The sequence below is a fragment of the Patagioenas fasciata genome, chromosome 13 (assembly GCF_037038585.1).
Source record: "Patagioenas fasciata isolate bPatFas1 chromosome 13, bPatFas1.hap1, whole genome shotgun sequence".
Classification (NCBI taxonomy): domain Eukaryota; kingdom Metazoa; phylum Chordata; class Aves; order Columbiformes; family Columbidae; genus Patagioenas; species Patagioenas fasciata.
Window position 1 is genome coordinate 16,516,271 of NC_092532.1, and position 26,711 is coordinate 16,542,981.

The 26,711-nt window shown below is 53.1% G+C and overlaps 1 protein-coding gene across 7 annotated transcripts; it reads left to right on the top strand.

The window, feature by feature from the left end:
• The first annotated feature begins 1,754 nt into the window (after positions 1–1,754).
• On the top strand, positions 1,755–19,727 carry NDRG4 (NDRG family member 4). Of its 7 annotated transcripts, none has more exons than XM_065848001.2 (17): positions 1,755–1,909; positions 5,391–5,482; positions 5,980–6,024; positions 11,010–11,115; positions 12,332–12,452; positions 12,713–12,775; positions 12,982–13,042; positions 13,346–13,432; positions 13,528–13,584; positions 13,953–14,056; positions 14,600–14,656; positions 14,752–14,803; positions 15,482–15,529; positions 15,763–15,798; positions 16,001–16,052; positions 16,651–16,689; positions 17,344–19,727. In XM_065848001.2, exons 1-17 carry the CDS (start codon positions 1,873–1,875, stop codon positions 17,496–17,498), a joined length of 1,212 nt encoding a protein of 403 aa, XP_065704073.1. In that variant the 5' UTR covers positions 1,755–1,872; the 3' UTR covers positions 17,499–19,727. The 7 variants fall into 7 exon arrangements, with proteins under 7 accessions (XP_065704073.1, XP_065704070.1, XP_065704072.1 ...); XM_065848000.2 differs by lacking the exon at positions 1,755–1,909 and adding an exon at positions 1,993–2,101; XM_065847998.2 differs by lacking the exon at positions 16,651–16,689 and having other exon boundaries at positions 1,756–1,909.
• Positions 19,728–26,711: the final 6,984 nt, after the last annotated feature.

Genomic DNA, 26,711 nt, shown 5'->3' on the forward strand with positions numbered 1-26,711 from the left:
TATTTGATAAAGCTGGACTTCATATGGAGAAGATAAATCATCAGTGTGAAAAATAATTTATTCCCGTAGAAATCCCTGGCAATTGGTGGAGGAAAATGTTTAAATTTGCACAATGTCAGGAAGATCTGAATCCAACTCTACCTCATCCCTGACCAGTTCAGAGGAAGCCCCTTGGCTGCTGGACTCATAGAAGAGGGTGAAAGGTAGCCCAGAAGGAAGGGAAGATCTGACCCCATTGAAGTGCTGTGTGCTGGGCTGGCTTCTAGTTGAGGGATTAAAGGATCTCTGTGCTCTCTGACACCCCAGGTGTTTTCTCCCTTCACGGTGACATGGTGAACACAGCCTGGATGCAGAGCTCCTGGTGACTCAGCGGGAGAGACTGAAATCAGCTGAAAGCTGGTTGCCATCCAAAAAGCCTGGGACAAGCTGTTAAAAGAGATGTACCAGGGATGGAGCTGAATGTCTGTGTCAGCAGACATTCCTCCAGCCCCTCGGCAGGCATTTGTAGGATGAGCTGCCTGTGGCTACTCTCAAAATACTCCATGGCCCAGCAGTGAAAGGTGCTGTGAAACACAGGGTTATGTTGGTCACTGTGGCTGGCCAAGAGATGATGAGGCTGAGGCCTGGGACACCGGATTCAACCCAGGCGCTGGGAGCAGCCTGTGGGCACCTACTGCCATCCTGAGAATTCAGGGTTAGGGGCAAACTTGATCTCTGGATGACAGTGGCGCTAATAAGACCTTTGAGATGCCAGCACTGGTCTCGAGGCCCATAGCTGTTGGTTATAGGGACCATCAAGAAGTCTCTCTCTAGGACCAGCCTAGGCCTGCAACCAGCTGGTCCAGGGGACCTCCAGGGCAGAAGTTTTATCCAAGATTCCAGTATTCAAATCCCAACCCTCTTGTAGCATCTGGCATGGACTCCTCTTGGTGCAGGAGAACCTGAGCCTCACATGTCCTACAAGAAACCTTGGCTTTCCTATGCTGACAAATAAACGGCACTGAAACGCAGGATGAGGCAGCGTCAGTCCCTGACTCATGCACGTTGTCCTTGCAATGGAGATATGAAATATTTTTCCTCGGCTCTCCTGGCAGAAATGCCCACCAGGGAAGAGGAGTGAGTGGTAGCCTGGACACCAGACCAGACCACAGCCCTCTCCCTGGGGAGCAGCCTGAGTCCTCCCAGGTGAACATCACATGCGATTGGGTTCTGTGCAGAACCAAGCCCATGGAGGGGAGGTGATGGGAGTCCTCAGCAGTTTCCCCACGAGGATGTTTTTGTAAGGGCCAGTTCTGCGCTTTGAATGGTGTGTCCTGTGCAGTTGCCTCAGGCACCTTAGCAGTGGAGGCTGTTATATCGCTAACTGTTGAAAAAAATAATTACAGTGATACCAAAGAAGTACAGAGGAAGGACCAGTGGCAGGATGGGCTTGCCCAGCTCGGAGGCAAGTGGAAATCAGCCCTTGCTCTAGGCATAGGCTGGAACCCCCTGTCCTTGCTATCCCATTTCACCTATCGCCGCCCGTCGCTACATCTCCCGTGTAAGCCCCCAACCCTCTTCCCATCGCTCCATCTCCCATTTAATCCCCACCTCCCCCAGACCCCAACCCGGTCCCATTGTCCTCCGGGTGCTCCCCGGCGCCGGCCCCGCTCCCGGCACCGTCCCCTCCCCTCCGGCCCCGGCGAGGGGAGGAACCGGCCCGCGGGGGCCGTGCCCAGCCTCGCCCCTGCGCCGCCCTGCGCGCCTCGCACCGGCACCGGCTCCGGCACCGGCATCGGCACCGGCTCCGCTCGCCGCACAGGGGCCGCCGCCGCCGCCCCCTCCCTCCGCCCCGCCCCGCCCGCCGGCGGCGCTGGGACCCGCCACCCCGGGATGAAGGTTCTCCGGCACAAGATCGAGCTGCTGACAGGTACGGCCCGGCCCAGCCGCCCCCGCTCCGCCGCCCCGGGAGTGCTGGGGCGGCGGGGGGGCAGAGGGCGAGGCTGGGAGGAGCCGGGTGATGGTATAGGGGTCTGGGGGGGGGGCGAAGAGCCTTCAGCCCCTGCCCAGGAGATGGGGCTGCCGGTCCCCCCGCTCCTGCCGCTTGCCTCTTCTCCCCCAGGTATGGAGCTGCTGGAGGGAATGATGCTTTTTGGGGTACGGGAGGTGATGCCTGTGGAGGTGCTAAGGCTGCAGTGGGGGAAGCCCAGCCTGGTGCTGCTGGGAGGGGGGGACTGAGTTGGCAACCTCCTGGCATGGGGGTCCACCAAGCAGATAGCCCGAGGTAGGGGTGCCTATGGGACTGCTTGAGCGTCCCTGCTGCACCCGCTCCTCCACCAGCCTCCCCTGGGAGTCTTCTCGCTGCCTGGGTGTCCAGAGGATGGGGCTGGGGAGGAGGTTGCTCTTAGCAACAGCCACTGCGAGACAGCCTGCACCCCCGCAGAGCCCCTTGCTGCCGCCACTGCCCCACAAGACTGGGGTGCTCCCTTGCATGGGTTGCACCAGACCACCCAGTCTGGTGGGTCTCATGCTGTGGCCTGCCTGCTCCTGCGCTCCCCAGTTGGACCACACTGTCAGGCTGCTTTGTGGGGGCTGCTGGGGTGCAGACCTGTGCCCCCCCATGGAGTCAGGGCAGGCTGTGGGTATTTATCCTGCACCAGTGGGGCAGGAGGTGGCCGAGGCTGTGTCGCACCAGTATTTTCCTCCTTCCCGTCACGGCTCTTCAGTGTTCTTGCTCAGGGGCCAATGCTGTGGGCACAATTCCATGTCTGGACTGGGCTGCATGTTCCCTTCCTCCCTCTCCCTTCCTTACTGGAGGTTGCTTTGGTTTCGCTGCCTGGCAGGGGTCAGCCCTCATTCCTCCGCATTTGCCTCCTTGTCTGTTGTGCACTGCTCAGATAGTCCAGAGAATCCGTGCTGACATCTCGTGGGTGCCACGTCCACACCAGTGCAGGGACACAGGTGGTCAGTCAGAGACTCCGTGAGGCTGCTGCATCGTCCGAGGGAGCTCTACCTTCTGACCAGACACTGCCCAGTGTTAAACCTTTCCCATAGCCTCATCATGGTGATGATAATAATAACAACAATAACAGTGTATTTCCTTACCACGAGTTGGTTCTCCTCCAATAAGCCAACACTGGGCTGCGGTTGCCTGCGGTAGGTAAGCCAACGTGGCTGCTTCCATCCCCATCTATAAAGGCAGTGCCAGGGCCCCGGTGGGGCAGGGCACTAGTCCCAAACAGAACACTGATGTCATGCTGGGTTTGGGACTGATTTGGGATTAGAGAGGAAGCTTGTCCCAGCTGTGCCCAGGAAATGGTGACACCGCACTGGGAAGGCAGAGTGGGAGCAGAGAAGGGCAGCACTGTGGGAGTGGGTGCTGTTGGGGAGCATTGGGGAAAGCTGGAGAGAAAAGGGCTCATTGTCAGTTGTGGCTTCCACACCAGCCCTCTGCAGTGATGGTGGCCCAGCTAGTTTGGGAAACACTGCCCACAACCCCACTGCTGCGCTGGTAGGAGCAGGGACGAGGGAACCTGTGGGGTGGCATGGGAAGCAGAGCATCCCCAGGAAGCATGACTGTGATCCTGCTCACTGGCCGTTGCACCCATGGGACCCGCTGACATACCGATCCCTCCCCTGTTCCTGTGCTCAGTGCCGCTTTAGCTGACCGTCCATCCTGCGCTGAGGATGCTGGTTGCCGCAGGGCTCTGCCATGTCCCTCATGAGCCAGCTTTCCCCTCTGCAATGCAAGCAAGGTCATGGGGCCCTTCCTCATTGCTCAGCCACCCACCCTCCCATATTAGCTGGAGGCTTTAATTAATAAAGGCATTCACCATGCGCTAAGTGCTGTTCCCAGCCACCCTGGGGCTGCAGCCACACAGTGTGTTGGCGTGGTCAGCGTGGGACGCTCCTGCTCTCTTCCAGACCCAGCTACCGGTGAGGCTGATTTTCCTCCCATTTTTTAACCCTGGGATTGTGCTCCAGGAGATCATGGGGTAGCTTGGTCAGTGGCTCTGTAGGCTGCACTGTCTCAGCTGTGCTGGTGGCCTGCAGATGAGGGCTATCCCCTTGTGCAAAGCCATTTTCTCAGCAGCAGCCCAGCCTGGAAAAGCATGCCCCAGATGCATGCCTCTCCATGGAGCTGTTGGCACCTCTCCCTGCTGGGGTTTTGCGAGGCCCCTGGCCCGGTGGGACCCTCCATGTAAGGGATAATGTGGACATCCCTGGTGGTGGGCACCTTGGGACTCCTGGGGGCTTGGTGGTGGTGTTTCTCCCTCCAAAGAGTTCTGGTTTGTTGGATGACTCCCAAGGAGCAAAGCAAAGTGCCGTGTCTGCAGAAAGCAGCCAGGTGGCACAGCCTGCTTGGTTTCTGAGTGGAAAACCCGGTCAGATGAGCAAGAACTGGCTTTGGAGGGGAGTTTATGACCAGCTCCTGTATTCCTGGTGGTTTTGCAATCCTCGTGGCATTGTTTGGCCTTTCCACATTGCCAGCTCGGGCTGACCTAGGTTTGGAGGTGGACAAAGCATGAAGCAGCCTTGGCTGAGGCTGTGGATGGAGCAGGATCTGTGTCTGCTGTGGTACTAACTTGGCCCCACATCACCCCTGGTGTCCCCAGGAGACTGCAGAGGGTGGCAGCCAGTGCAGGGGGTATGGGAGCCATGCTGGCCCATTCAGAGCAACAACAACTCATCTGAAGGCTTGGGGAAAGGGTGGAAATTGAGGCTGCGAAAGAAAATGCCTGAGGTCTGGATCCTGCCTGAGCACAGATAATCCCCTTGCACTGGGACTTGCCAGTTAGTTACTGACCTCATCTGTTCACAGGGGAGCCTGGATTGTCCTCCGTGTTCCCCATGTCTGTCACCTTCTGTGTGCATCCAGCTGCTGGGAGTGCAGTCATCTCCTTGCTCCCCTCTGCTTTCTAAGCTGGGCTTTTGCCTGGAAGTGTTTTTGGAGATGGTGGCATTTAGGAGTACAAAGTCCTAGTGCTCTGGTCAGCAGTATCCAGTCTCACATCTCTGCTGAGTGATGGCTCCATGGTGAAGTCTGTCCCTGCAAGCCCTGGGGACAAACTGCTGCCTGGCCAGCACCTGCTGTGCAGACAAGGAGAAGAGTTTGGGAGTAAAGGCTTCACATTTGGTTTTGTCCCATCACTGCAATACAAACTTCAGGCTGTCTCTCTGCTCTACTGCTGCTTGGAGCAGCCCTCTGCCTCTCAGCATGGTGGAGAAACATCACCCCTCATTCTGGCTGTACAGGGAGATCTCCCTCTGTCCCACTCATATCTGTCTGCAGCCTAAAACCAGCCAAAACATTGGATTTTCACCCTCCAATGGATGCTGTAAGCTGGGTTGGGGCAAAGAGGACTGAGGCAGATCCTCAGGGGTGCTGACATCTCCCTCGCCCGGGGCAGGGCTGCTGCTGCAGGAGATGACCATGGCGGGGCTGCATGAGCTGCGCTTCACTGAGGAGAAACCGCTGTTGCGGGGCCAGGACGCCGAGCTGGTGAGTCTGGTGACTGCACTGGCTCTTGCTCCTGCACGTGGGGTGCCAGGATGGGGCGTTTAAGTAGGAGCTTGGGGTGTGTGTGTAGCTATTGGGTGCACATGTGTGCAGATGTGGTGGTAATGGGTGCACACGTGTGCATGTGTGTGTATTCAGTGCATGCATGTGTGCAGATGTGTTTATGCACATACATGGGTGACTGTGGGTTCTGGTTTGGCTTGATGATGTGTGTGTGTGCAGATGTTGCACATACATACTAATGCACACCTGTGTGTCTGTGCACACTTACGGGCAGTGCATGCACAGATCTGTGGGTACTGTAGATGTGCATGTATGTGCACACATGTGGGCATCACATTCCCCTGCAGCCAGCACTGCCCTGGGAAGTGGGTGCTTGTGATGTCAGGGGGCTTCATGAGCGGGGTGAGAGGAGGTTTGGTGGGCGTGATCAGTGGTGGGAGAATGTCTCTGTCCCTAACAGCTCCTTTGCTCCCCAGGAGAACTCTGATGTCTTCCTCTCTGCTGTGGACACAGACTGGAAGGTAGGACCAGCCATGGAGGGTGCCCCCCACCCCTGGGTTCTGCGTGGGACAGCAGCGTGAACCTGGGGAAGGCTGCAGGGTGCTCAGTGGACCCAGGGTTGTTTCTGTCCCCCTCTTTGATGAGGATGCAGTGTCTGGTTGGTGTCTCTGCATGGGGCTGCACGTCCATCGTGGTCCCCAGGCGGAGAGGATGGGGGGATGCTGCCAGGCATGCTCTGTGCTGGGGCTCGGATGCGGCTGGTGGGCACTTGGCAACAGGCTGAGGACAAAACCTCTTTAAAACAGGCGATTTCTTCCCAGGAGGGCCGAGCTGCTTTTCCAGCCCCTCTACCATTGCCATGGCAATGGTTTCCCAGGCAATGCCAGCTCCCTGCTTACATAAGGATGTTTGAAAGATTCTTTCTTTTTTGGAGGGCAGGGGCATTGCCCCCTGTACCACTCACCTCTCTCAGAGAGCAGGGCCCCTCCACTGCCCTGGCTGGCACCTGCCAGCTTTGTACCTCTGTTTTGTCTCTCTGGAGGAGCTCAGTGATGTGGCTCAGGGGGGCTCAGCTTGCGCCTGGCTCCCACGTTGGTCTTCATCACTCTCGTACCTCTACCCAAGCTCATCCTGCACCAGGCTTCTCTGGCAAAGACCGGGGTGCTGGTAGATGGGGAGGGAAGGCAGTGGGGCTGCTGGATCCCAGCTCATTGCTGGTCCCTCTCCCAAAGCATCCTCCTCCCAGGGAACACCAGCGACTGATGTCAGGTTGTATGTTGATGCTTTGTCAGCATCTGAGACTGCTGAGGGGCTGGGTTTGGGTGGTGCTGTCTGAGCCCTGCCAGGTCTGGCACTGAAACAGCAGCACCTGCAAGGATAAAAATAAATCTGGATTTTGTTCATTCTGGACGAGGGGCAGGGGAGCCCAGGTCCTTGTTTTGGCAGACTCAAAGTGGTGCTCAGGCTTTTGGGCCTGGCCTGCTTAGTCTTCATCACCTGTATGGGTGGCAGGGTGCAGCTGGGCAGGGAGCAAAGACTTTTGTCAGCATGCTGGGCACTGGCTACCAGCTCTGGGTGATCATTTGGCCAGGTCAGGGAAAGGGCTCTCCCCAGGTAAAAGTGCCTCAGCCCTGTTATTAGGCATCAGAGACTCCACAGGAACAAGCCCTCTGGGTGAAGCTGAGGACATGGGGCTTTGCTATGTGGGGAAGCTTGTGTATGTGCTGGTGAGGGCAGCTGGACCACCCTCTGCCCATGTGTGTGCCAGGGCATGGTGGAAGCAAGCCATGGGGAGCTGCTGGGGTGGGGATGATGCAGAGATGATGGCAGCCTCCAGCTGACACAGAGCATCCCTGTGGTGGGCAGGGAGGCTGGAGGGTCCCTGCTGGGTGCTGCCCTGGTCCAGCACTGGCTTGTCTGCGGAGCTCTTTCTCTATCCATGGTCACCCAGTTTTGGCTGGAGAGGCTTGGGTGCTGATTGTGGTGAGCTGGGCAGTGGTGCTGAGCTGGGCAGGGGCAGGCAATGTGCAGGGGAATGGCATCCAGAGTCTGCCAGGGGATTCTGGGGCCGTGGCTGCATGAGGCCATCTGTGGGTGCAAGCTGCAGGCAGACAAACTGGTCCTCTTGCAAAGCCTTGTTGGAATCAAGGCAGAAACCATCTGCCTGCATGCATGTGCGTGTGGAATACACAGGTGTGTGCACACAGCATGTGTCGGCACAGGGACAGGATCCAACCCCTTGGCGCTGCTGGGTTGTCTTTTCTCCTGCTTTATTTACCTGCCACCAGTGATGTCCAGGTTGGGGCTAAATCCTGCACATCTCCTGTGTACTAGCAGCCAGCAGCAGTGTTCATGTGTGTACATGCATGTGCCACTTCATGCATGTGTGCACAAGGTTCTGTGTGTGTGCAGGTCATTGCGTGTCCATGGGCATGAGTGGTGGCCATGGCATACACGCTAAGCACATGGGAGAAGGATGCAGCAGGCATGCTCCTTACATGCATGTGACCATGCACATACGTGCATGGGAACACATACTGTCACAGACACACAGGGACCAGCCCTGTGGGGGTATGCACAAGCATTTTGTAGGGTGCACGTGCTTCAGCGTGGGTCATTGTATTTATTTTTCAAAGTTTATATGCACACACATGTGGGGGGACATGGTTTTGCCTGGCTCCTATGTAACTGTGTCGGTACATGTTTCTGTGCATGTGTGTGCACGGCCACGTGCATACGTGTGTACTCATGTGTGTTTACGCGGGTGTTTGCCCTTCCTGGTGCGTGTGCGTTGCTTCAGGGCCCTGGGCTGGGCAGCTGCAGCCTCCAGCATGACTTTGCATGTTTGTGTGGGGCCAGAGCTGCGTTTGTGTGTGACGGGTGTGGGTGAGCACTGCTGGGCTCTGCCGCGATGATGCTGTGTGTGCTGCAAGGGGTGTGAGTGCAACCCTGTCCAGGCACCCCTGCCTGTCTTGGTCTGCCAAAGGAGGGAAGATGGAGCAGGTACCACACAGTGCCAGGCGTTTTTTCTTCATAAACAAGGGTATTTGGGGCCAATTGGAGCATGAATAATTCCCGCGGCAGCCAATGGCTGAGTGCTGGCTCCATCGCAGCGCTTGCCCGCAATGGAGGCCAAACCTGCCGGGGCTGCGCGTCGCGTCGAGGGGGAAGGGAGAGGGAGGGCTTAGCGCAGGGCTGGGGCTCCGCTATAAATCAAGGCGAGGGGCTGAGCCAGCGCAGAGCTCCGCTTCACCCCAGCCTGCTGCACCACTTTGCCTGGCACCGGGACCCCATACTTGGCCTGCCCTGCCTGCACATCCTCGTCCACCCAGTTCCTCACCATGCCGGAGTGCTGGGATGGGGTAGGTACCACGTTTCCCGTGCTCGCTGCCCTCCCTTTCTGGGTAGTTTTGCCCCAGTACATCCCCTGCTTCCCCAGGCTGGACCTTTGCACCCAGCAGGGCTTGGTGTTGGCCAGGCAGGCATTGGTGTGGGGGGGACTTGCTGCTGAGGAGCCCTGCCTTCCACCAGCCCCACTGCCGCATCCCTGACATGCTGCAGGTTTCGGGGACGCATTGTCCTTGAGCGTGTCCTCGCTGAGCCCAGCGGAGATGCTGTGCCGAGGCTGAGGGTGAGCGAGCACAGCTGCAGTGGCTATGGGCTGTGCTGGGGCTTACTGCTGATGGGCAGGGCGTGCAGCCCCTTCCTCACCCCTGGAGCTGCAGAGGGAGAGGGTCTCCTGCTGTTTTGAAGCAATCCTTTGATTGGCAACGGGCTGGTGTGGGGGGAACAAGTGAGGTGGGAGCACTGCAGAGGCAAGCAGGTGACCTGGACAGAGCTGGACTTTCTCAGGCACCTGTGGGTGCTGCAACCCCTGCATCCCTCCTCGCTGGAGTCACGGGTTGGCAGTGCCCCCCGCTCACTGCCTGCATCCCCTACATCCCTAGCCTCTCCCCGCCAGTGAGCATCCCTGCGGCAAAGGGCAGGGCTATGGTATCCAGCAATGCTGCAGAGGCTGCACGACAGGCAGGGGTGTGTCTGACCTGGCAGGGGGTTGGGGGAGACAGGTAGCAGTGCTGAGGAAGGAGCTGTCACCTTGGGCATGTAATTTGGGGTTGGTGTTGTAGGCTGAGCTGTTGGAGCTGTGGGCACTGTGGGCATGAGGATTGCAAGGAGACAGCCCCGTGCCCAGGATCACACCACATGGAAGCCTCCTGCTCTGTGACCTTGGGCCAGGCCCTTCCCCTGCCTCAGTTTCCCCATCTGTTTTTTTTGGGGTGATGTTCCTGCTCCTTGCCTGCTGCCTGATACAGCTCTGGGGAGTGGAGGGACAGCTTTGAATGAGGGCTGGGGTCAGGGTGCCCTTGGGGAGTCAAGCATTGTGTCCACAGAGCCCTTGATCTGCCCTCGGGTGCTGCGTTCCCCTGGGGACAGTGGATCTTGGTGAGGAGAGAGGCACTGCAGTGAGGAGACCCCGTCCTCAGGCGGTTCCTCCCACCCGAGGCCTGTGTCCTTCAGAGTCCTTGGTGGTGTGTAACTCATGGGAGCATCCATGTACCTGGTTCCCTCCCACCAGCACATCCATGGGGCTGCCAGTACCTGCAGCAAGGACCGTGCCGTAGGGCACCCTGCCAGCATCCCCTCCCCAGTGCTGTTCTGCACGTGATGCTCCTGCACCCACCAGATCTCAGCTTCGAGGTCACTGCCAGTGGGCTGGCTGGCAGGCATGAGCATCTGGAAAGGACTGCTGGCCACTTGTCCCCAGGGGGATGACTTGGCCAGCATCTGGGCTTGCAGCCTCAGTTTCCCTTGCTGGCTGAAGATGATGGCTGTGAAGGTGAGGCTGGAACCCTGTCAAGCCAGGGAAACTGAGGCACAGGGCAGTTGTGGTCTCTCTATGGGGGCACAGCTGTTTCAGACCAAGGAATTTTAAAGTTACTGTAGCTGTCATTTTGAGATGAGCCTGCAGCATTTCCCACAGTGGTGTCTGATGTCTGACCTCTTCTTGTTTGTCCCAGGCACAGTGAATTCAGGCCAGCTGGGCCATGCTGTGGCACCCTGTTGCCAAAATTGTCTTAGTCTCAGGTCCTCAAAGATTTTCTGTCCCATCCTGTGGTCCAGCTCTCCTGTCCCATGATCCTTCTCTCCCAAGCCCCCTTGGACCATCCCATCCCGTCCCATCCTGTCCCGTCCCGTCCCATCCCATCCCATCCCATCCCATCCCATCCCATCCCATCCCATCCCGTGATCCCGTCCCATCACACACCTGTCCAATCCTAAATCCTATTATCCCTTCCCTTCTGTTGGTGGAGGCTGGGAGCATTTGTATGTGATTTTTCCTGCCTTCTGCCACCTCCAGGATGCCCATATCTGGGGGTTTGCCCAGGATGGCTGCTCCTCTTTCCCTTGTGCTCCCATGGGAAGCAGCAGTGAGGTGTGGGATGGCAGGGCAGGAGAGGATGTCTTGGGGCAGGCAGGCATCACCCCATCTCTCCTCTTACCTCAGGAACATGACATTGAGACTCCCTACGGGCTGCTGCACGTGGTCATCCGGGGCTCGCCCAAGGGGAATCGCCCGGCCATCCTGACGTACCACGATGTGGGCCTCAACCGTGAGTGCTGGTCTCTGGGCCATGGGGTGCAGGGACAGGCAGAGTGATCTTGGGGCTGCACGGGGCACTGGGATATCGGCCAAAGCCTCTGGCTCAGCTCTTTTGCCTCCTCCCATGGAGGGTCCCCAGACTGTGTTGGGTCTCCCCAGGCATCTGAAGGCACCAGGAGGGTTTGGATGCTCAGCTGAATGCAAAGCCCAAGCCAGGCATAGCCAGGAGTGCTTGGCCACCCCAGAGCTGGCTGTCCACACGCCCATGCCAGGCAGGCATGGGACATGGGGGATGCCAGGTTGGTCCTTGCTGCTGCCACCAGCCCTTTAGTATTCACAGCATGGACCCGGCTGGTGTCAGGGGACAGTGGGGGCTGCAGGAGACAGGGAATAGCAGGGAAGGAGGGACCATGCGCCAGGGCTCTGGGTGTGGGAATGCTGTGCTCTCTGTTAGCCTGCAGCTTTGGGCCTGCATCTCAGACCCCTGCCCTGGCTGTGCTGGGATGCCCAGCATCCTGTGAGCAGGGGGAAGCATCTCCCTCTCCACTGGTGGCTGCGGCTGAGTCACCGGCCTGCTACGTGAGCTGCCTCACCATCACAGCAGCACTCACGTGCTCAGGGATGCGTCGTGTTGGTTGTGATGGACCTTACAACCTGCCTGGTCCCCACATTTTGAAAGGGATGTCCCAGCACCTGTGCCATGGGGCAGGACCCCTCCAAGCCCCAGCAATGATTATGTCCCCCTGTGATGGTGATGGCCTTTCCACAGCAGTGCTGGGGCTGTTTCTTTGATGGTTTCCAAGCAGGGAGATGTGCAGCCATTTCTCAAATCCCATGTTTGCTTGACCCCCTTCTGAGGATTTTGGAATGGGTTGCTAATACGCCGAGTTGCTAATCCCACTGGGTGATCCTGCTGTTCTGGGCTTTGCATCCCCCAGTCTCATCCTTCCAAGCAGACAAAACTCACCCCAAACTGCTCATCTCCCTGGCTGTGTCAGTTCGTCCCTGTGCCTCCCAATAAGGATGCAGCCCTTGCTAACAGTGGCCGTGGTCTCTGCTGTGTGGATGAGGAACCTGGAGGGAAGGGGATGGGAGGGTTTTGGTGGCATGTCAGCTCCTGGTTGAAGGGCAGAGGGAGGGCAGGTAGCCTCTCTCCGTGCTCCTCCAGCCCACCAGGCCCCAATGCTGGGGCATTTGGTCTCTGATCCCTGCCTGCCCTTTGACAGACAAGCTTTGCTTCAACACTTTCTTCAACTATGAAGACATGCAGGAGATCACAAAGCACTTTGTGGTGTGCCACGTGGACGCGCCGGGCCAGCAGGCAGGAGCCTCACAGTTCCCTCAGGGGTAGGTGCCAGCTTTGGGGGCTTGCTATGCCCATGGGGATGTCACCTCTGTGCCCACTGGGTTGTTGCTGCCTGGGCATTCGTGCCCTGCCTGCGAGCCTCTCTGAACTGTGGCAACTGACTGTCTCAGGGTGGACAACGGAGTGGTTTGTGGGTGGGTGGCATTTCCTTGCTCACTTTGGGCAGCCCAGCTGCCCTGTGCCAGCCTTTCTGCTCTGCATGGGTCCCATAACCGCCATCCTGTGCCTCTGTGTGCTGCAGGTACCAGTACCCATCCATGGACCAGCTGGCTGCCATGTTACCCAGCGTGGTGCAGCATTTTGGGTGAGTCAGCCCCTCCTACACATCTGCTGGCTGAGTGTGCTGGGCAGGGAGATGGGCTGGAGGAAAGGATTTTGGGCTGGGGGAGTTGTCCTTATAAGCTGGCACCCTGCATGTCTTCTTGTGCTCCATACTGCGGGTGGAGGGGTGCCCCAGGGAACCCATGCTGGAATCCACCGTTCCCCCATACACACGCCTTTGCTTTTCAGGTTCAAGTATGTGATTGGGATCGGCGTTGGGGCAGGAGCCTACGTGCTGGCCAAGTTTGCGGTGAGCCTGGGTCTGGGATGGGCTGGTCCTGCATTGTCTGTGCCTGCTGTCGGCCCAGGGCATGGGGAAGAGCAGAAGCTGACACCCCAGGCAGGCTCTGCTACTGTGAAGGCTCCTGGAGAGATGGTGGGGCTGGAATGGCAGTGCTGTGGCCATGGTGGCTGGGCAATCTTGCCACAGGTGTCCCATTGCAGCCATGTCAACCTCATGCAATGCTTGTGCAGTGGGCAGTGGTGCTGGTGGAGGGCTATTCTGGGCACATCTCTCCTTCCTGCTGAGCATTGCCCCTCTTTCTCACTGCAGCTCATCTTCCCTGACCTGGTTGAAGGACTGGTCCTCATGAACATCGACCCCAATGGCAAAGGCTGGATTGATTGGGCAGCTTCCAAGGTGGGCAGGGCCCTGACCCTCCCTCTTGGGCTGGTGGCTCCCTGGGGCAGGAGCCAGCTGTGGCAGCACCATAACGCCCTGTGCTCCCTCCACAGCTCTCTGGCCTCACCAGCACACTGCCAGACACTGTCCTGTCCCACCTCTTCAGCCAGGTAAGGGTTGTGCATCCTGCTGGCCCCCTGCCACCACCCTGCATCCCAGCAGGGTCACCTGGGCTGTGCCCAGCCCTGGCGCTGGGTGCCGCAATGCCACTGGTCCTGCCCTGTGTCCAGGGATGGGGTTAGTCAAGCCCAGCCTGTATCCCTCCTGCCTGATTGGGGCTTAGCCTTGACAAATGTGTGACTTGTGCCTGTGTTCTGCCTGGGTGTGCTGCCCGCAGCACCGCCATGCCCAGCTGCATTGCCCAGCACCCTCCTGCTCTGCCCCGCTGGCCAACATGGCACGGGCGGGCCTGGGGGAGCAGGGTGTCTCCACAGCACCCAGCAGTGCTTGCCCTGATCTCTGTCTCCTGCTGGCACAGGAAGAACTTGTGAACAACACGGAGCTCGTGCAGAGTTACCGGCAGCAGATTGGCAGCGTGGTGAACCAGTTCAACCTCCAGCTCTTCCTCAATATGTACAACAGGTGAGCACCCTGGGTGGCCCTGCCAGTGGGCTGACCCCCTGTCTGCACCAGAGTGAGGGGCTGCAGCACTGGTGTGGGGCCACGAGGCCAGTGTGGGAACCCTTACCACTGTTGGGTACTGCCATCACCCTCTGGCACAGGCCATCAGTGATGCAAAGCTGGCCACCAGTGCTGGCCAGAGACGCAGGAGTGGTGGTACCTGTGACAGAGCCTTGCTGTGTCCCAGAGCTCATGGCCATGGGGGCACATCCCCTGGTCCACTCCTGCTCTGCGTGCTGGTACAAGGCTGGGGAAGGGGGCAGAGATGCTGTCCCATGCATACGGGGGGCTGGGAGCCTTGCTACTCTGATGGGTGCTTCATCCCACGGCATGAGCTCTGCTCAGGTCATGGCAGAAATGGCCGTGGGGTTCTCCACCCATAGGGTGCCAGGACAGTGGGCGGGTGCTACTTCCTGGAGCTGGTGGTACTTCAGCTTTTGCACTATGGCATTGGTGACAGCACCTGCCCATGGGCTCATGTTGGTTCTCTTTCTCCTTCATCAGCCGCAGGGACCTGGATATCAACCGGCCTGGGACTGTGCCCAATGCCAAGACACTGCGGTAAGAGTCGTACTGGCATGGAATTGGGGGTGCCAGGGCAGCAGAGTCCACCCAGACCAAGCCCTGACTGTGCTCCTCCTTCCTCTCACCTCCAGCTGCCCTGTGATGCTGGTGGTCGGAGACAACGCACCTGCTGAAGAGGGGGTGGTGAGTGATGGAGCAGTGCCTGCGGGGAGGCATGCAGATGGTGCACACGCATGGGCATTCTCATGTTCGCTGACTACTCAGGCACATGTGAGCTCCCATATGTGGGAGCATGCTCAGGGGCAAACCTGCCTGCCTGTATGGGCATGAGTGTACGTGCATCTGTACACAGTTGACACATCTGGAAAACCTCCCCTTCCTCATATGCCCAGACATGCTCACAACATGCATTCACATGCCCCCAGACAGCAGCCAACATGTGCATGTACTCACACATATCCATATGGTTGTCCACACTTGCACAATCAGCCACAGGTACTGTGCAGGTGGCCACATTTGTACGTAACGTGTAATTGTGTGCACACACCCCCTTCTCCAGCACATGAGCACACTTGTGTGCCTGTACACTCGTGTCACACACAGGATTCCTCAGCAGCCACTCTCCTCCTTTTCCAACTCTCACCCTTGCCCAGGCACTGCCTGGCAGGAGGAAAGTGCCTTTTGTCCCATGGCAAAGGGATGGTGGTTCTGCAGGCTCAGGGCTTGCCTAGCACCCTGTCTCCACCTAACTGGGGTTGGATGTGCCAGCTGGGGTGCCATGAGCTGGTGATGGTACCCATGGGCAATTTCCGCCAGGCTCAGTGCACCCCAGGGTGCTAATATCATCCTTCTCACCCACAGGTGGAGTGTAACTCCAAGCTGGATCCCACCAACACCACCTTCCTGAAGGTAGGTGGGTGGCAGGGAGCAGGCAGGTGGTCCGTGCTGCCAATTAGGTACCCCATTGCCCTCTGCCCCAGGTCTGCAGGGTGTCCCCATCTCCCCCTTTCAGGTCCATTCTGGCTATGAGGTTGGGGGCAGATGGGGAGAGCAGGGGGGTCCAAACAGTGGCATCTGCCAACGGGTACTAGGGTGGGCTGCAAAGGCACCCTCTAGTGCTAAGCAGAACCTTCTCTCTGCAGATGGCTGACTCTGGTGGGCTGCCCCAGGTCACACAGGTGAGCCCTCATGATTTTCCCAGTTGACTGGGTATACTGGGTCCTGAGACATGCACTGGTGCTGTCCCTGCCCAGCAGGGGATGGGCTGAGGTGGGCCTAGGGGTCTTGTGCTAGAGGCAGCTGGGGGCTGAGTGGGGTCTCAGCCCTGAGTGGGGTCTGAGCCCTGGTGCTGCCTCAACTCCTCTTGCTCTCTCCCTGCAGCCTGGCAAGCTGACCGAAGCCTTCAAATATTTCCTGCAAGGCATGGGCTACAGTGAGTGCCAGGGCTGGGCACGGGGCTGGTGTGTGCCTGTGTGTGTGTGTGTGCTGAACCTGCTGTGGTAGAGGAGCCTGGTATCACCATCTCCTGATGGAGAGCTGCACGTGCCTCTGTGGTGTTCTGTGTGCAGGTGTACAAGATGTCTGCCTGTGTGTTTGTAGGGGTGTGGAGTGTTTAGGCTCTGTGTGTACATGTGTGGGTGGACAGGGTCGCTGTGCATGCGTGTCCACTCCTGTGTGTGTGGACATGCACAAGTAGGGGCTGTGTGTGTGGACACAGACGTGCAGACTCCATGTGCACAAGTGTGTGTGCATATGTGTGTGTATAGGTCCATGAGCGTGTGTGTGTGTGTCTAAGTCTATGTGCGTACCTGTGTGTGCACATGCATGAAGGTCCACGTACACATGTGTGTGTGTTTGCACATCCATGTGCACAGGCATGAGTGTCTGTGTGCAGTTCTGTGTGCACATGTGCAGATCCGTGTGCATGCACACATGGGGCTGGGTGGGTACTCCTGGCCCTGCGGAGCGACCAGCACGGCTGACGCTCTCTCTCTGCCCTCCCTGCCCTTCTCCTGCTCCACTCCTGCCAGTTGCCCACCTGAAGGACCGGAGGCTGAGTGGAGGCACAGGTACCGCTCAGTGCTGCTCGGCCTATGCCAGCTGCTGCATGGTGCCTGCCTGGCCTGTGCCCTCGAGCTGCCCAGGCACCTTTGGGAGCAGCCTGGGTGCAGGGCTGGCCCTTCCCAGCCAGGTGCCCTCTGCCTTGCTCTGCTTTGCCTGAAATGGCACCCTGAGCCAGGGCCGGAGGCTGAGAAATGGTATTCAGAGAAGTCCCCCACTCATGCGGGCACAGTCTCAGCAGTGTGTCCACTGTGTCCTCCTCCAGCTGGCCAGCAGCTGTGCCCACTGTGCATCCTGGCTGGGGGAGGGTGTCACCTTCCCTGCACACCCTGGGAAGCCAGGAGCCCTCCCATCCCTGCTCATGCCTTGCCCGGAGCGTGGCAGCTGGGGGTCCCCACTGCCTCATGCCCAGTGGTTGCAGACCCAGGAGATGTGCCTGGTTTGCAGCCTGTCCCAGGATGTCCCGTCCCTGCCCCGCTGTCCCTTGCCAGACCGGAGCTGCTCATGTTGTCACAGCACCGCATGCTGCAAGCTTGTCCCTGGGGTCATTTACGTCAGGGAGCAGAACTAGCAGCTTTGCTTGCATGAGGCAATGTGAGCTCAGATTCTGCTGGCTTTTGGAGGGAACTGAGCACCCTGGCCATCTCTCTGTGCCCATGCAGTGCCATCCGCCAGCATGACCCGCCTGGCACGCTCCCGCACGGCCTCCCTCACCAGCGCCAGCTCCGTGGATGGCGCCCGCCCACGTGCCTGCACCCACTCGGAGAGCACCGAGGCCATGGGGCAGATCAACCACACCATGGAGGTATCGTGCTGAGGTCCACGCCTGCTGCTGACGTCTCCTCCAGAGCCATCTCCCATCCGTCAACATCCCGCCAGCACCCACCTGCCCTGTGGATGTCCTCTACCAGGGCCCTCACTCCTTTGGGGTTGATTTGTCTTTGCCATTGGCCTCATCCCCTTGTCTGGTACTGGAGAAGGAGAAGGCCTTCGCTTCACTGCCTCCTGACTCTGGCTCCTGGCTTCGCCCAGCAGTCACTCATGGTTCTGCATCAGTTCTCACCTTTCCCAGCATCAGCCTGGCCCTGGCTTGGGAGGGTGGGTGGCAGGGGGATGGGGCAGGGTGGTGAGATGGGGACAGGATGGTGGGATGGGGCAGGACAGCAGGCTGTGGGTAGGACAGCAGGATGTGAAGAGGACACAGGAGGTAGGTTGATCTCCCAAGGTCAACTGATGGCTGGCCAAGCCAGGAGGGAAACAGGGACAGGGAGCGGTGCTCACTGGGAGGTCACTGGGCCCTTCCTGGGGATGCAGCTTCCATTTCTCCCCACTGGCTCTTCCTGGGGAGAAGTAGCGCAGGATCCCCCAGCACACCCAGGACCTGCTGCCCCAGAGCTGGCTGAGAATTGTGACACCCTAAACTGTCCCCTTTCCCTGGTCACATACCCTGAGGGCTGCCCTGGGTCAGGGGGAGATGGCTAAGCCCTGCTCCAGAAGCCATCAGGGCAGGAGAGGGATGGCATGAGGGTCCCCCACCTCTGCCTATGCCCTCACCCATGGTGGCACTTCCTTGGTTCCTTGTTGCAAGAAGGACAATCACCACATGCCACCAAAAGCACACTGGGGTGCAGGGGGGCTGTGTGCCCTGCCTTGCTCAGTCTCTGCCACACCTGCAGTTCCACTCCCAGCTCTTGGACTGGGGCCATCAGAGCTCAGAGGCCACAAGGTTTTGGGATGTGACATGGCAAATCCCCCCTCCAGTTTCACCACAGCCTCTGGGTGTCACCACAGTGGAGCCATTAGCAATAAGATGAGACACTTGCCCTGTCCCCCCCCACCCTCCATTGCTGGGGAGCCCTCAGCACCCTCTGCCCCGCAGGGTGTATCACCGCAAGGTGACCCGTGGAACGTGGGGAGCACCCACATGTTTGGCTTTGCCCACAGAGCTGGCCAGACTGACAATGCCCCCCAAATTCACAACCCCCACTCCCAGCATCTCGCGTGCACACTGAGAGGGGCATCTCTCAAGGGCTTGGCTCCCCTCAAGCTGCGGGCTTCCATCTGGCCACCAGTTCTGGGTGGATCCAGCCTCTCGCGCTTGGCATGGAGAGCTGTGTCATCATGTAACCCACTGTCAGCCACCCAGCCTCTGCTGCCATCCCTGGGCTGTCCCCTGGGCAGCAGAGCCCAGCTCCTCCTGCACCCAGTGTAACAGAGAACCCGGCTCTGGTCATGGGTGCTCAGGTCTTTGGGAGTGGTCCGTGGGAGACCCAAGCCAGGAGCTGTACAGGACCCATGAGGTGCCACCATCTGGGTGAGCAGAACCAGCCCACTGGGAGCAGGTCCTACTGAGCCCCTCAAAAACACTCACCTGCCAGATCCCCATCCCCGCACCCCAGTGAGGGGCACAGGGGCGCTGGGCTCCCAGTGGGTGTACAAGGGCTTTTGGCCCTGAGACCTGCACCCTGCCCAGCCCCTCCCATATTGAACAGCCACCCCAAAACACCAGTGTCCCCATTTGTCCCCCACCTTGTTCTGCCGTGTGCTTCCTTCTCGGTGTGACTTTGAAGGCTACGTAGCTCCTTTTTACTGTAGATATTGCTGCGATCTCTTGTTTTCTCAGCGTGTCCTTCCAGGTGATATATATATAAATACCTATACATAATATATATAAGGGTTTGTCTGTTCCCTGACCTTTTTGGATTCATTCCCCCTTGTATTTTCATCCAAGCGGTGCCGTGTGGTTCCCCTGGAGGTGGTCTGGCTGTGCTTGCCTTCAGTTCCTCACCTTGGTTTTGTTGGTTGGTTTGGTTTTCCCTGGTGGTTTGTTCTTTTGATTTTTGTTGGTTTTCCCTTTTTCTCAGTCACAACAGAATTTAACACATTTTCCTGTCTGAGTGCAACACGGTTTTGTCACGGCAGCATCAAGGCCGCAGCACTCATGAGACGGCAATATGTAAACTGGATTTAACTAACCTGTTGCTGTAGAGAGGATTTACTGTGTTGGAAAAAAACCAACAAACTAATAAAGACATTAAGAACCTGCTGTGCTTTTTCCAACATGCTGCAGGGAAATGGGTCTGAGTCCATCCTGGCCTGCCTGCAGAGATCTGGCAGGCAGGGAGGACTAGGGGAACACCTTGGCCACCAAACCCATCAGGGGTTGCATGGCTGGAAAAGAGGGACCAGGATACCCATGGAGGAGAGCCCAGGACCCCAGGCTGCATGTTCACCAAGGCAAAATCATACTTGACCATCGTGATAAACTTCTATGATGAAATGACTGAAGGAAGAGCAATGAATATTGTCTATCTGGACTTCGTAGGGCCTTTGGCACTGTCTCCCATAACATCTTCCTCCTAGAGAAACTGTTGATGTATGGGCTGGATAAGCATACAGTGAGGTGGTTCGAAAATGGGCTAAAAGGCTGGGCCCAGAGGGTGGTGATCAGTGGCATAAAGTCTAGTGGGAGACCAGTAACCAGTGGTGTACCCCAGGGGTCAATACTGGGTCCAGTCCTGTTAACATCATCATTAATGATCTGAGTGTCCTTCCGTGGCACTGGGGGCTTGGGTCAGTCTCCTGGGGTGGAGAGGGACTGGAGAAAGATCCTTCTCTCCACTCGTACCGGAAAAACAAAGAGAGCAAAAAATATCTATTGTATTGGAGGGCAAATTCCAGCTTTCAGTGGAAGAAATTACAGCTGGCAGAAATTCCACTGTAAATTTCTCAGCCTTGACCATCTCCATGTGGACAAGTTGTCCAACATATCACAGCACTAATTCAGGCTTGGTTTGGATCAGGTGCTCATTCGACTCACATGCTTCTGGGCTTTTCCCATAGAACCAGGAGAAAAATTGGCAGTAAAAGATTAGGCAACTTTATTTGGATCCCTGGCTTGTCTGATTGTCTGTGGCCTCTATCCAAATTTAACTAGGACAAGCATTTGGAAGTGGTACGCAGCCATTTTGAAAGGCTGTTGGAGGAGGCTGTGTTACAGAAAACTGCTACACTGACAAAAGGACACTATGGAGCCAAATAATCTATGAATATCCCAAATCAACAAAGTACATTGGGCTAAATTAACATTTATTTTAAATCCATCAAGTACCAGAAATTCATCGGTAGCAAATTTGGCCCACTGTCACAGAATATTTTTGAAGGTGCCTTGTCATGAATTATACTTAATGGTTTGTGAAGTACCTTTTTAAAATAAACATACACTAAGAATAATTGGATATTGTGCCAGAGCACAATCTGTCACAATAGTGCTTTGTTCTTGCACATTTTACAGTAACACTTACCTGCTGTAAGTATGAAATATAAAAACAAGGTGTCAAACAGAAGCAAATCTCAAGAATATGCTGTCACCCTACCTATTAAAATTAACAACTCCCACCCTCAAGACTTGATATCTGTAAAAAGGTGTCTTTATTCACACGAAATACATCAACACTGAAAAATACTAAATCTAGGAAAGGGGGCAAAAATGTCTCTTGATGATCCACATACAGCATATATTAGTAAGGAATTAGCATTTCTACACAATAGCCAATGGAATGGGCCCACTACAATCATGTTTAGATTGAAAAGTACGAGCTCACAAGAGGGCAGAAAGGTTATAGAAGACAAACTTCTGAGTCTAGCAGAAAACCTCCTGGAAATACATTAGAAATTTTCCCTGGCTTTGTATACTAATCAAAGTAACCTAAAATTTTAAAGTATTGTCATATAGACAGAACTACATATGTCAGGAAGGGATGCAGGAATATTTATGCACTGAAATCCTCTTGCATTTATAAATTTGCTAGGAAATGCTTTTAAAGGATAGAGGACTAGTTGTGGAGAACGAACAGGGTGACCAAACCAGTTCAGCACCAGCAAGAAGACATTGCAGAAGTCCAGGCCCATCCACACCGTTGTTGCCAAAGTAGAAGGCAGTTGAAGACCTGACCTGTCTTATGTTTTCAATACAGGTATCCAACAGTATCCATTCACTACTTCGTGCTTACTTTTTCTAGGAAAGACCTAAACAAGTGGGAGTTTAGGTGGATATTTAGATAACATGAAAGGGCTATTATATGCGTAACTCACCAGTGAGGTTTTATTTCTGATCTAAAAACAAAATTAGGTGATTAGGCTTAATGCTGTGTTGGTTTATTAGATGTTGAGCTACTGTGGTAACAGTAGCTGGCTGAAAGCTGTTAAGCAGATCCAAGTATAAACTTCAGTGTGTGTTGTGTTGTTGTTTGTTTGTTTGTTTGTTTGTTTTTTCAATATTGCATAAGCTTTTGATATGTGGCTGGTATGGCTAAAAATAATTCTGAATAAATACTGCTAATAGCAATATCATGAGTTAATTTCATTGTTCAATTCTAATTTCTACCACCTGGCATAAACCTGCAATCATGGTCTAGTTTACTCCCAGTGTATTTATTATCTGTTGTTTCTTCTCTTATTTATTTCGGAGGTAATATATTTTCATTCCTAAATTGTTTATATTTTTATAAACAGAATTACTGTGGAAAACTGTGGTTCTGACATGCAACAAATATTTCTAGTAAGCCATCTATAAATATACTTTGGTGCTGATTTATTTGCTGAATAATTGTTTGGTAAATGTTAGGATTCCTGTCAAGCTGAGATTTGTAGCTCTTTAACCACTAGAAGGCACTGTGGTATAAAACTTCCTCTTCAACAGCTTACAAAAGTTGCATCTGAGTAAGGACAAAACATAAACAAACAAGACTAGCTTTGAGCAATTTCTTTCTAAAGACAGCTGTGTTTGCTCTTAAGTGAGATGATAACCTACACATTATTGTTTGTCCAACTGCACCAGAGCTTCTGCTCAAATGCACTCGTACTGCAAGCACGGGTATGCACTGTAATCAGCGTGTTGATTATTGTGGCTGTTTTGTCAGCACTTAAACCAGAAAGAGATTGAGATGTCCCACATGCTGTGGTTCCTACATGTGTATACTGAATACATTGATGACACGTGCAAGTGGGATTTTTCACCGGCCAGATTCTGCTTTCAGGACTGAATCCCTCTCTTGGCTTTTGTGAGTGATGTTACTCCACCACCCTAAACTTGTGTGAAACACGCAGTGTTAAGATTCACAGTAAAAATAAACATAGAGGTCTAGAAATGTGAATATGTTGCTATAGTAACACTAAATTGTTTTGTATGTCGAGTAGTTGTACTTGGGAGTTGCTTGGTTTGTGAGGTTATGTTTCCAGTTTAGTGAGTACTTTAGAAAACAATAGGTTCAAGCTAAAACACTATTAAAAGTAACTGATATAATATATAATATAAAATATAACTTTATTCTTTCCTCTTGTGTAGTTGACTAATTCTCTGTTTCTATACATTGAAATGTTGCATATTGGGTTAAAAAAATTCCAGACCTCTGGAGTTCAACGTTGTATCACTTCGAGTCTCAACATTTTTAAAAGGTGTTCTGTGAAGTTATTTATAATGTGTTTGGTACTTGACAGTATTTACTGAGAAGATATGCAGGACTATACATCCTGATCAGAAAAATCAGTCATACTGGAAGAAGTCACCTGACTAGTGAAATTCAGTAGATGTCAGCATTAAACTTCATAATCAGTATAGCTAAAGGTTGAATGTCAAAATATGAATCTTCAGAAATGTTTTTCTTCTCATTTAAATATTATATGATTTTGAATAAGAATGTACATGTTCTCCCTTCTTGTCTTAGTAAGAAGTTTGCATTTTGAGAAAGAAAACAATAATTAGAAAAATGTAGTTAATTTACTAGGTTACAGCAAAAAATCAGGAGACTTTGAATCATGTGACTTTAATTAACTCTGATTGTCTTCTTCTTCCTCATACTTGATGTTTTGTGAAATTCTGCCCCTGCCCCTTCACAACCCCCCAGGCTCAAACTCTGTGTGGGAGCACAGAGGGAAAAATCTCTTCCAAAAGACTTAGTACTTATTCTTAAATTACTCATGCTTACTTCTAATAAGCATCTGGATCCTGACTCACTGAGGTGGGATAAAGTTGAAATCAGTGCTACTGTGGAAGTGCAGAGCCTTTGTTCTGTAGAGATCAAGTAGTAGGGTAGATGCAGGAATTAATTGCAGGATCTGTGGTCTGAAGCATGCATGCAGTTAGATTAAATTATCATAAATCAGGCCTGGAAATCTATTACTTTTCTGCCATGCAGTGTGTACTTATTGGTTCCATTAGCACGCTGCACACAGTATTTGCAGCTGTATGTATTTTTAAGACTTATTTACATGCATATGAATATTATTGTTTTTCTTCCTCTTTCCCAAGATGTTATCTTCTTTCTGGTGCTAGTTTATAATGTCCTTTTTCCTTGCAAAATGTTGTAATAGCCACTAGAGTTAGATAAAACAGTAGGAAGAACCACATAAAAGCCTGTTGTTAAATAAATGGACATGACACAGTAAAAGAGCAATTCTTTTTCCCTCCCAACTTGGTGGCCTCTGGAGGTCAGTATAAGTGAACATTTTAATGCAGCTAAACACACAGACCTATGCTTAAGTGGTAGAGCAAAATCAATAGACAGCAGATTAAAATGATTGTGTTTGTTTTAAAAAAAACCAGACCCAAACTAATAGATGTGTGAGTGTCAGTGATGGGAGTTATTATCTGGCAAGTAAAACTTCTTCAGAAAAGGTGTTTTCAAAGAATCTCTTAAAGAATGAGACATGTTTACTTGCGTTAATCTCAGGATGTGGATATGCTGATTATCAATAATTATTTCCTGCATCACACCAATGTGCCTGACCCATTCCAGTCTGTTCTGTGAATGATTAAATCTAGTTATTTATTCACTAAATGCAGTCAGGGTAATACACAATACTGTCAGGTCTGTGCAGTGAAATTCCTCAGCATCATTTTGGTATTTGATGCTCAAGCTTCTGCATTGCATGATCTCATGCTTTGTTTAGTAACTAATTGTTTGTTTTCTTTGTGCTATTTCATTGATTCTTTTTGCTTTCCCTATCCGGTTCTTGAACTAAGAGTTCTGGCTAGAGGATGGGCACAGCTGATCTTCTAACTCAGCTACCTTTATTTATAGATTATGTAGCTGCGAATTAAAAGTCTCTGGCAAGATTTCCTCTAAGTAGAAGTTGAAAAGTAATTTGGCAACATTAACAAGTATTAGTGATTCCGAGTAAGCCACAACTGATAAGGTCTGTTCACCTGAAGTTACTGCTTTATAAACCCCTGTGGCTGTTCAGCTGCCTCCCTGTTTTCACTCATCACCAATATTTCCTGGATTTTGAGGAAGCAATCCAAGTAATCTAAGGTGTGTTTGTTCAAAGTGAATCTTGGGCGGTTTTTTGTTACCCCTGTCAAGATTTCAGTTCATTGTGCTGTGATATTTCAGATTGGCATTGTTTGATAAGTCCATGCCATGAAATGTCATTTATCTTCTTTTTAAAAATTATTATTATTTTTTAAATTATTATTTTAGGGGCTGGGGTGTGTGTGCTACATTTGTGCTATTTGCCGGAGCAGATAAGTTTTTTTTGAACTGTCAGAGCCTCAGTGATGTGCTGCTTTGTGTACAAGAGAAGGAGTTTTGTAGATGCCGTGGGCCCAGGAGACTGGAGTGTATACATGGAAGATTGCCTTTGGCTGTACATTTAAGAAAAAAAGGAAGAACAGCTGTCAAAATGAATCCCGTGAAAGGAAAATTCACTTAAATTAGTAGCCAATAGTGGCTTCTGGTTACAGGGGTCTCAGAATTGGTTGTAATAGCAGCATAAATTGAAGACATGAGTAGCAGTGAAGTGATGAGTGACATTTTCAAGAAGGAAAACAGAAATTGTTATTCATTTTTCCTAAGACCCGAGAAGCCCCTGGCCTTTCAGTTCAATATGCAAAAGAAAACAATGTGTATAACAGTGCTCAGATTTGCTATTTATTGCATAGTATGTGCAAATTGTAGCATCTTTTATGTTTAAGCTATAAAAGCTGTGAATATTTCATGTCATTAGAGGGGCAGTATGTCCCTTTTCCCAAAACGCTATTTCTTTTCAACTGATCCTGATGCAAAGAACATGATGGTGTGAGTACAAATGGATTGAACTCCAGTGCCTGCATGCACAGTAACACACAGGTAAGTACATACACATGTTTTTGCGTTCCTTGCTCACCGTAAATGGTGTACAAAGAACATAATCCATCAGATATGGTTGCTGATTATTGTTCAGTCTGTTTGGCAAAATCAGACTGCACTAGATTTCCTATCTGAGGTCAGGCTAAAGTATTAATAACAAGCACAACCTGATTGCAGAGGATTTGTAGCAAGCAGCTTTGAAATCAAATGGTATCAAGGGTGCTGCCTATGACAAACTGTAGATGTGCTGTGAATCCTAACATGCAGCTCGGACAAAAATGGTTGAAATTCTAAACTGGGCACACTCCTGCACAGGTACAAGCTTGCAGCATCCAATCAATTTAAGAGATAATGCACAAGTTTACTATACTTGAAAGTATAATATATTATAGCTTGAAAGGTTGACTATACTACGACAGTGAAGGTTTTCAGATTCAGTGTTTCATGAGGCTCCAGTAATAAAATAGTTCATTTTAATCTTAATGAAAGGACTGCCAGCCTTAATACAGTATTAAAGTGTTCTTGAAAAGTTCTCGATAATCTAATGAGGCTAGCCTCTGTTTGGGCAGTGCTGACATTGATACATTAATGTTCCAAGGAATATTCATAGTGTCTTCATCTGTAAAACTCAAACTTCCAAAGCCACAAGTGATAAATATAACTCGGATGCCTCTCACATTCTATAAATAAGGGAGCACCTCCCTTATGAAGAAAGGCTGAGGGAGCTGGGGCTCTTTAGTTTGGAGAAGAGGAGACTGAGGGGTGACCTTATTAATGTTTATAAATATATAAAGGGTGAGTGCCACGAGGATGGAGTCAGGCTCTTCTCAGTGGCAAACAATGATAGGACAAGGGGCAATGGGATCAAGCTGGAACACAAGAGGTTCCACTTAAATTTGAGA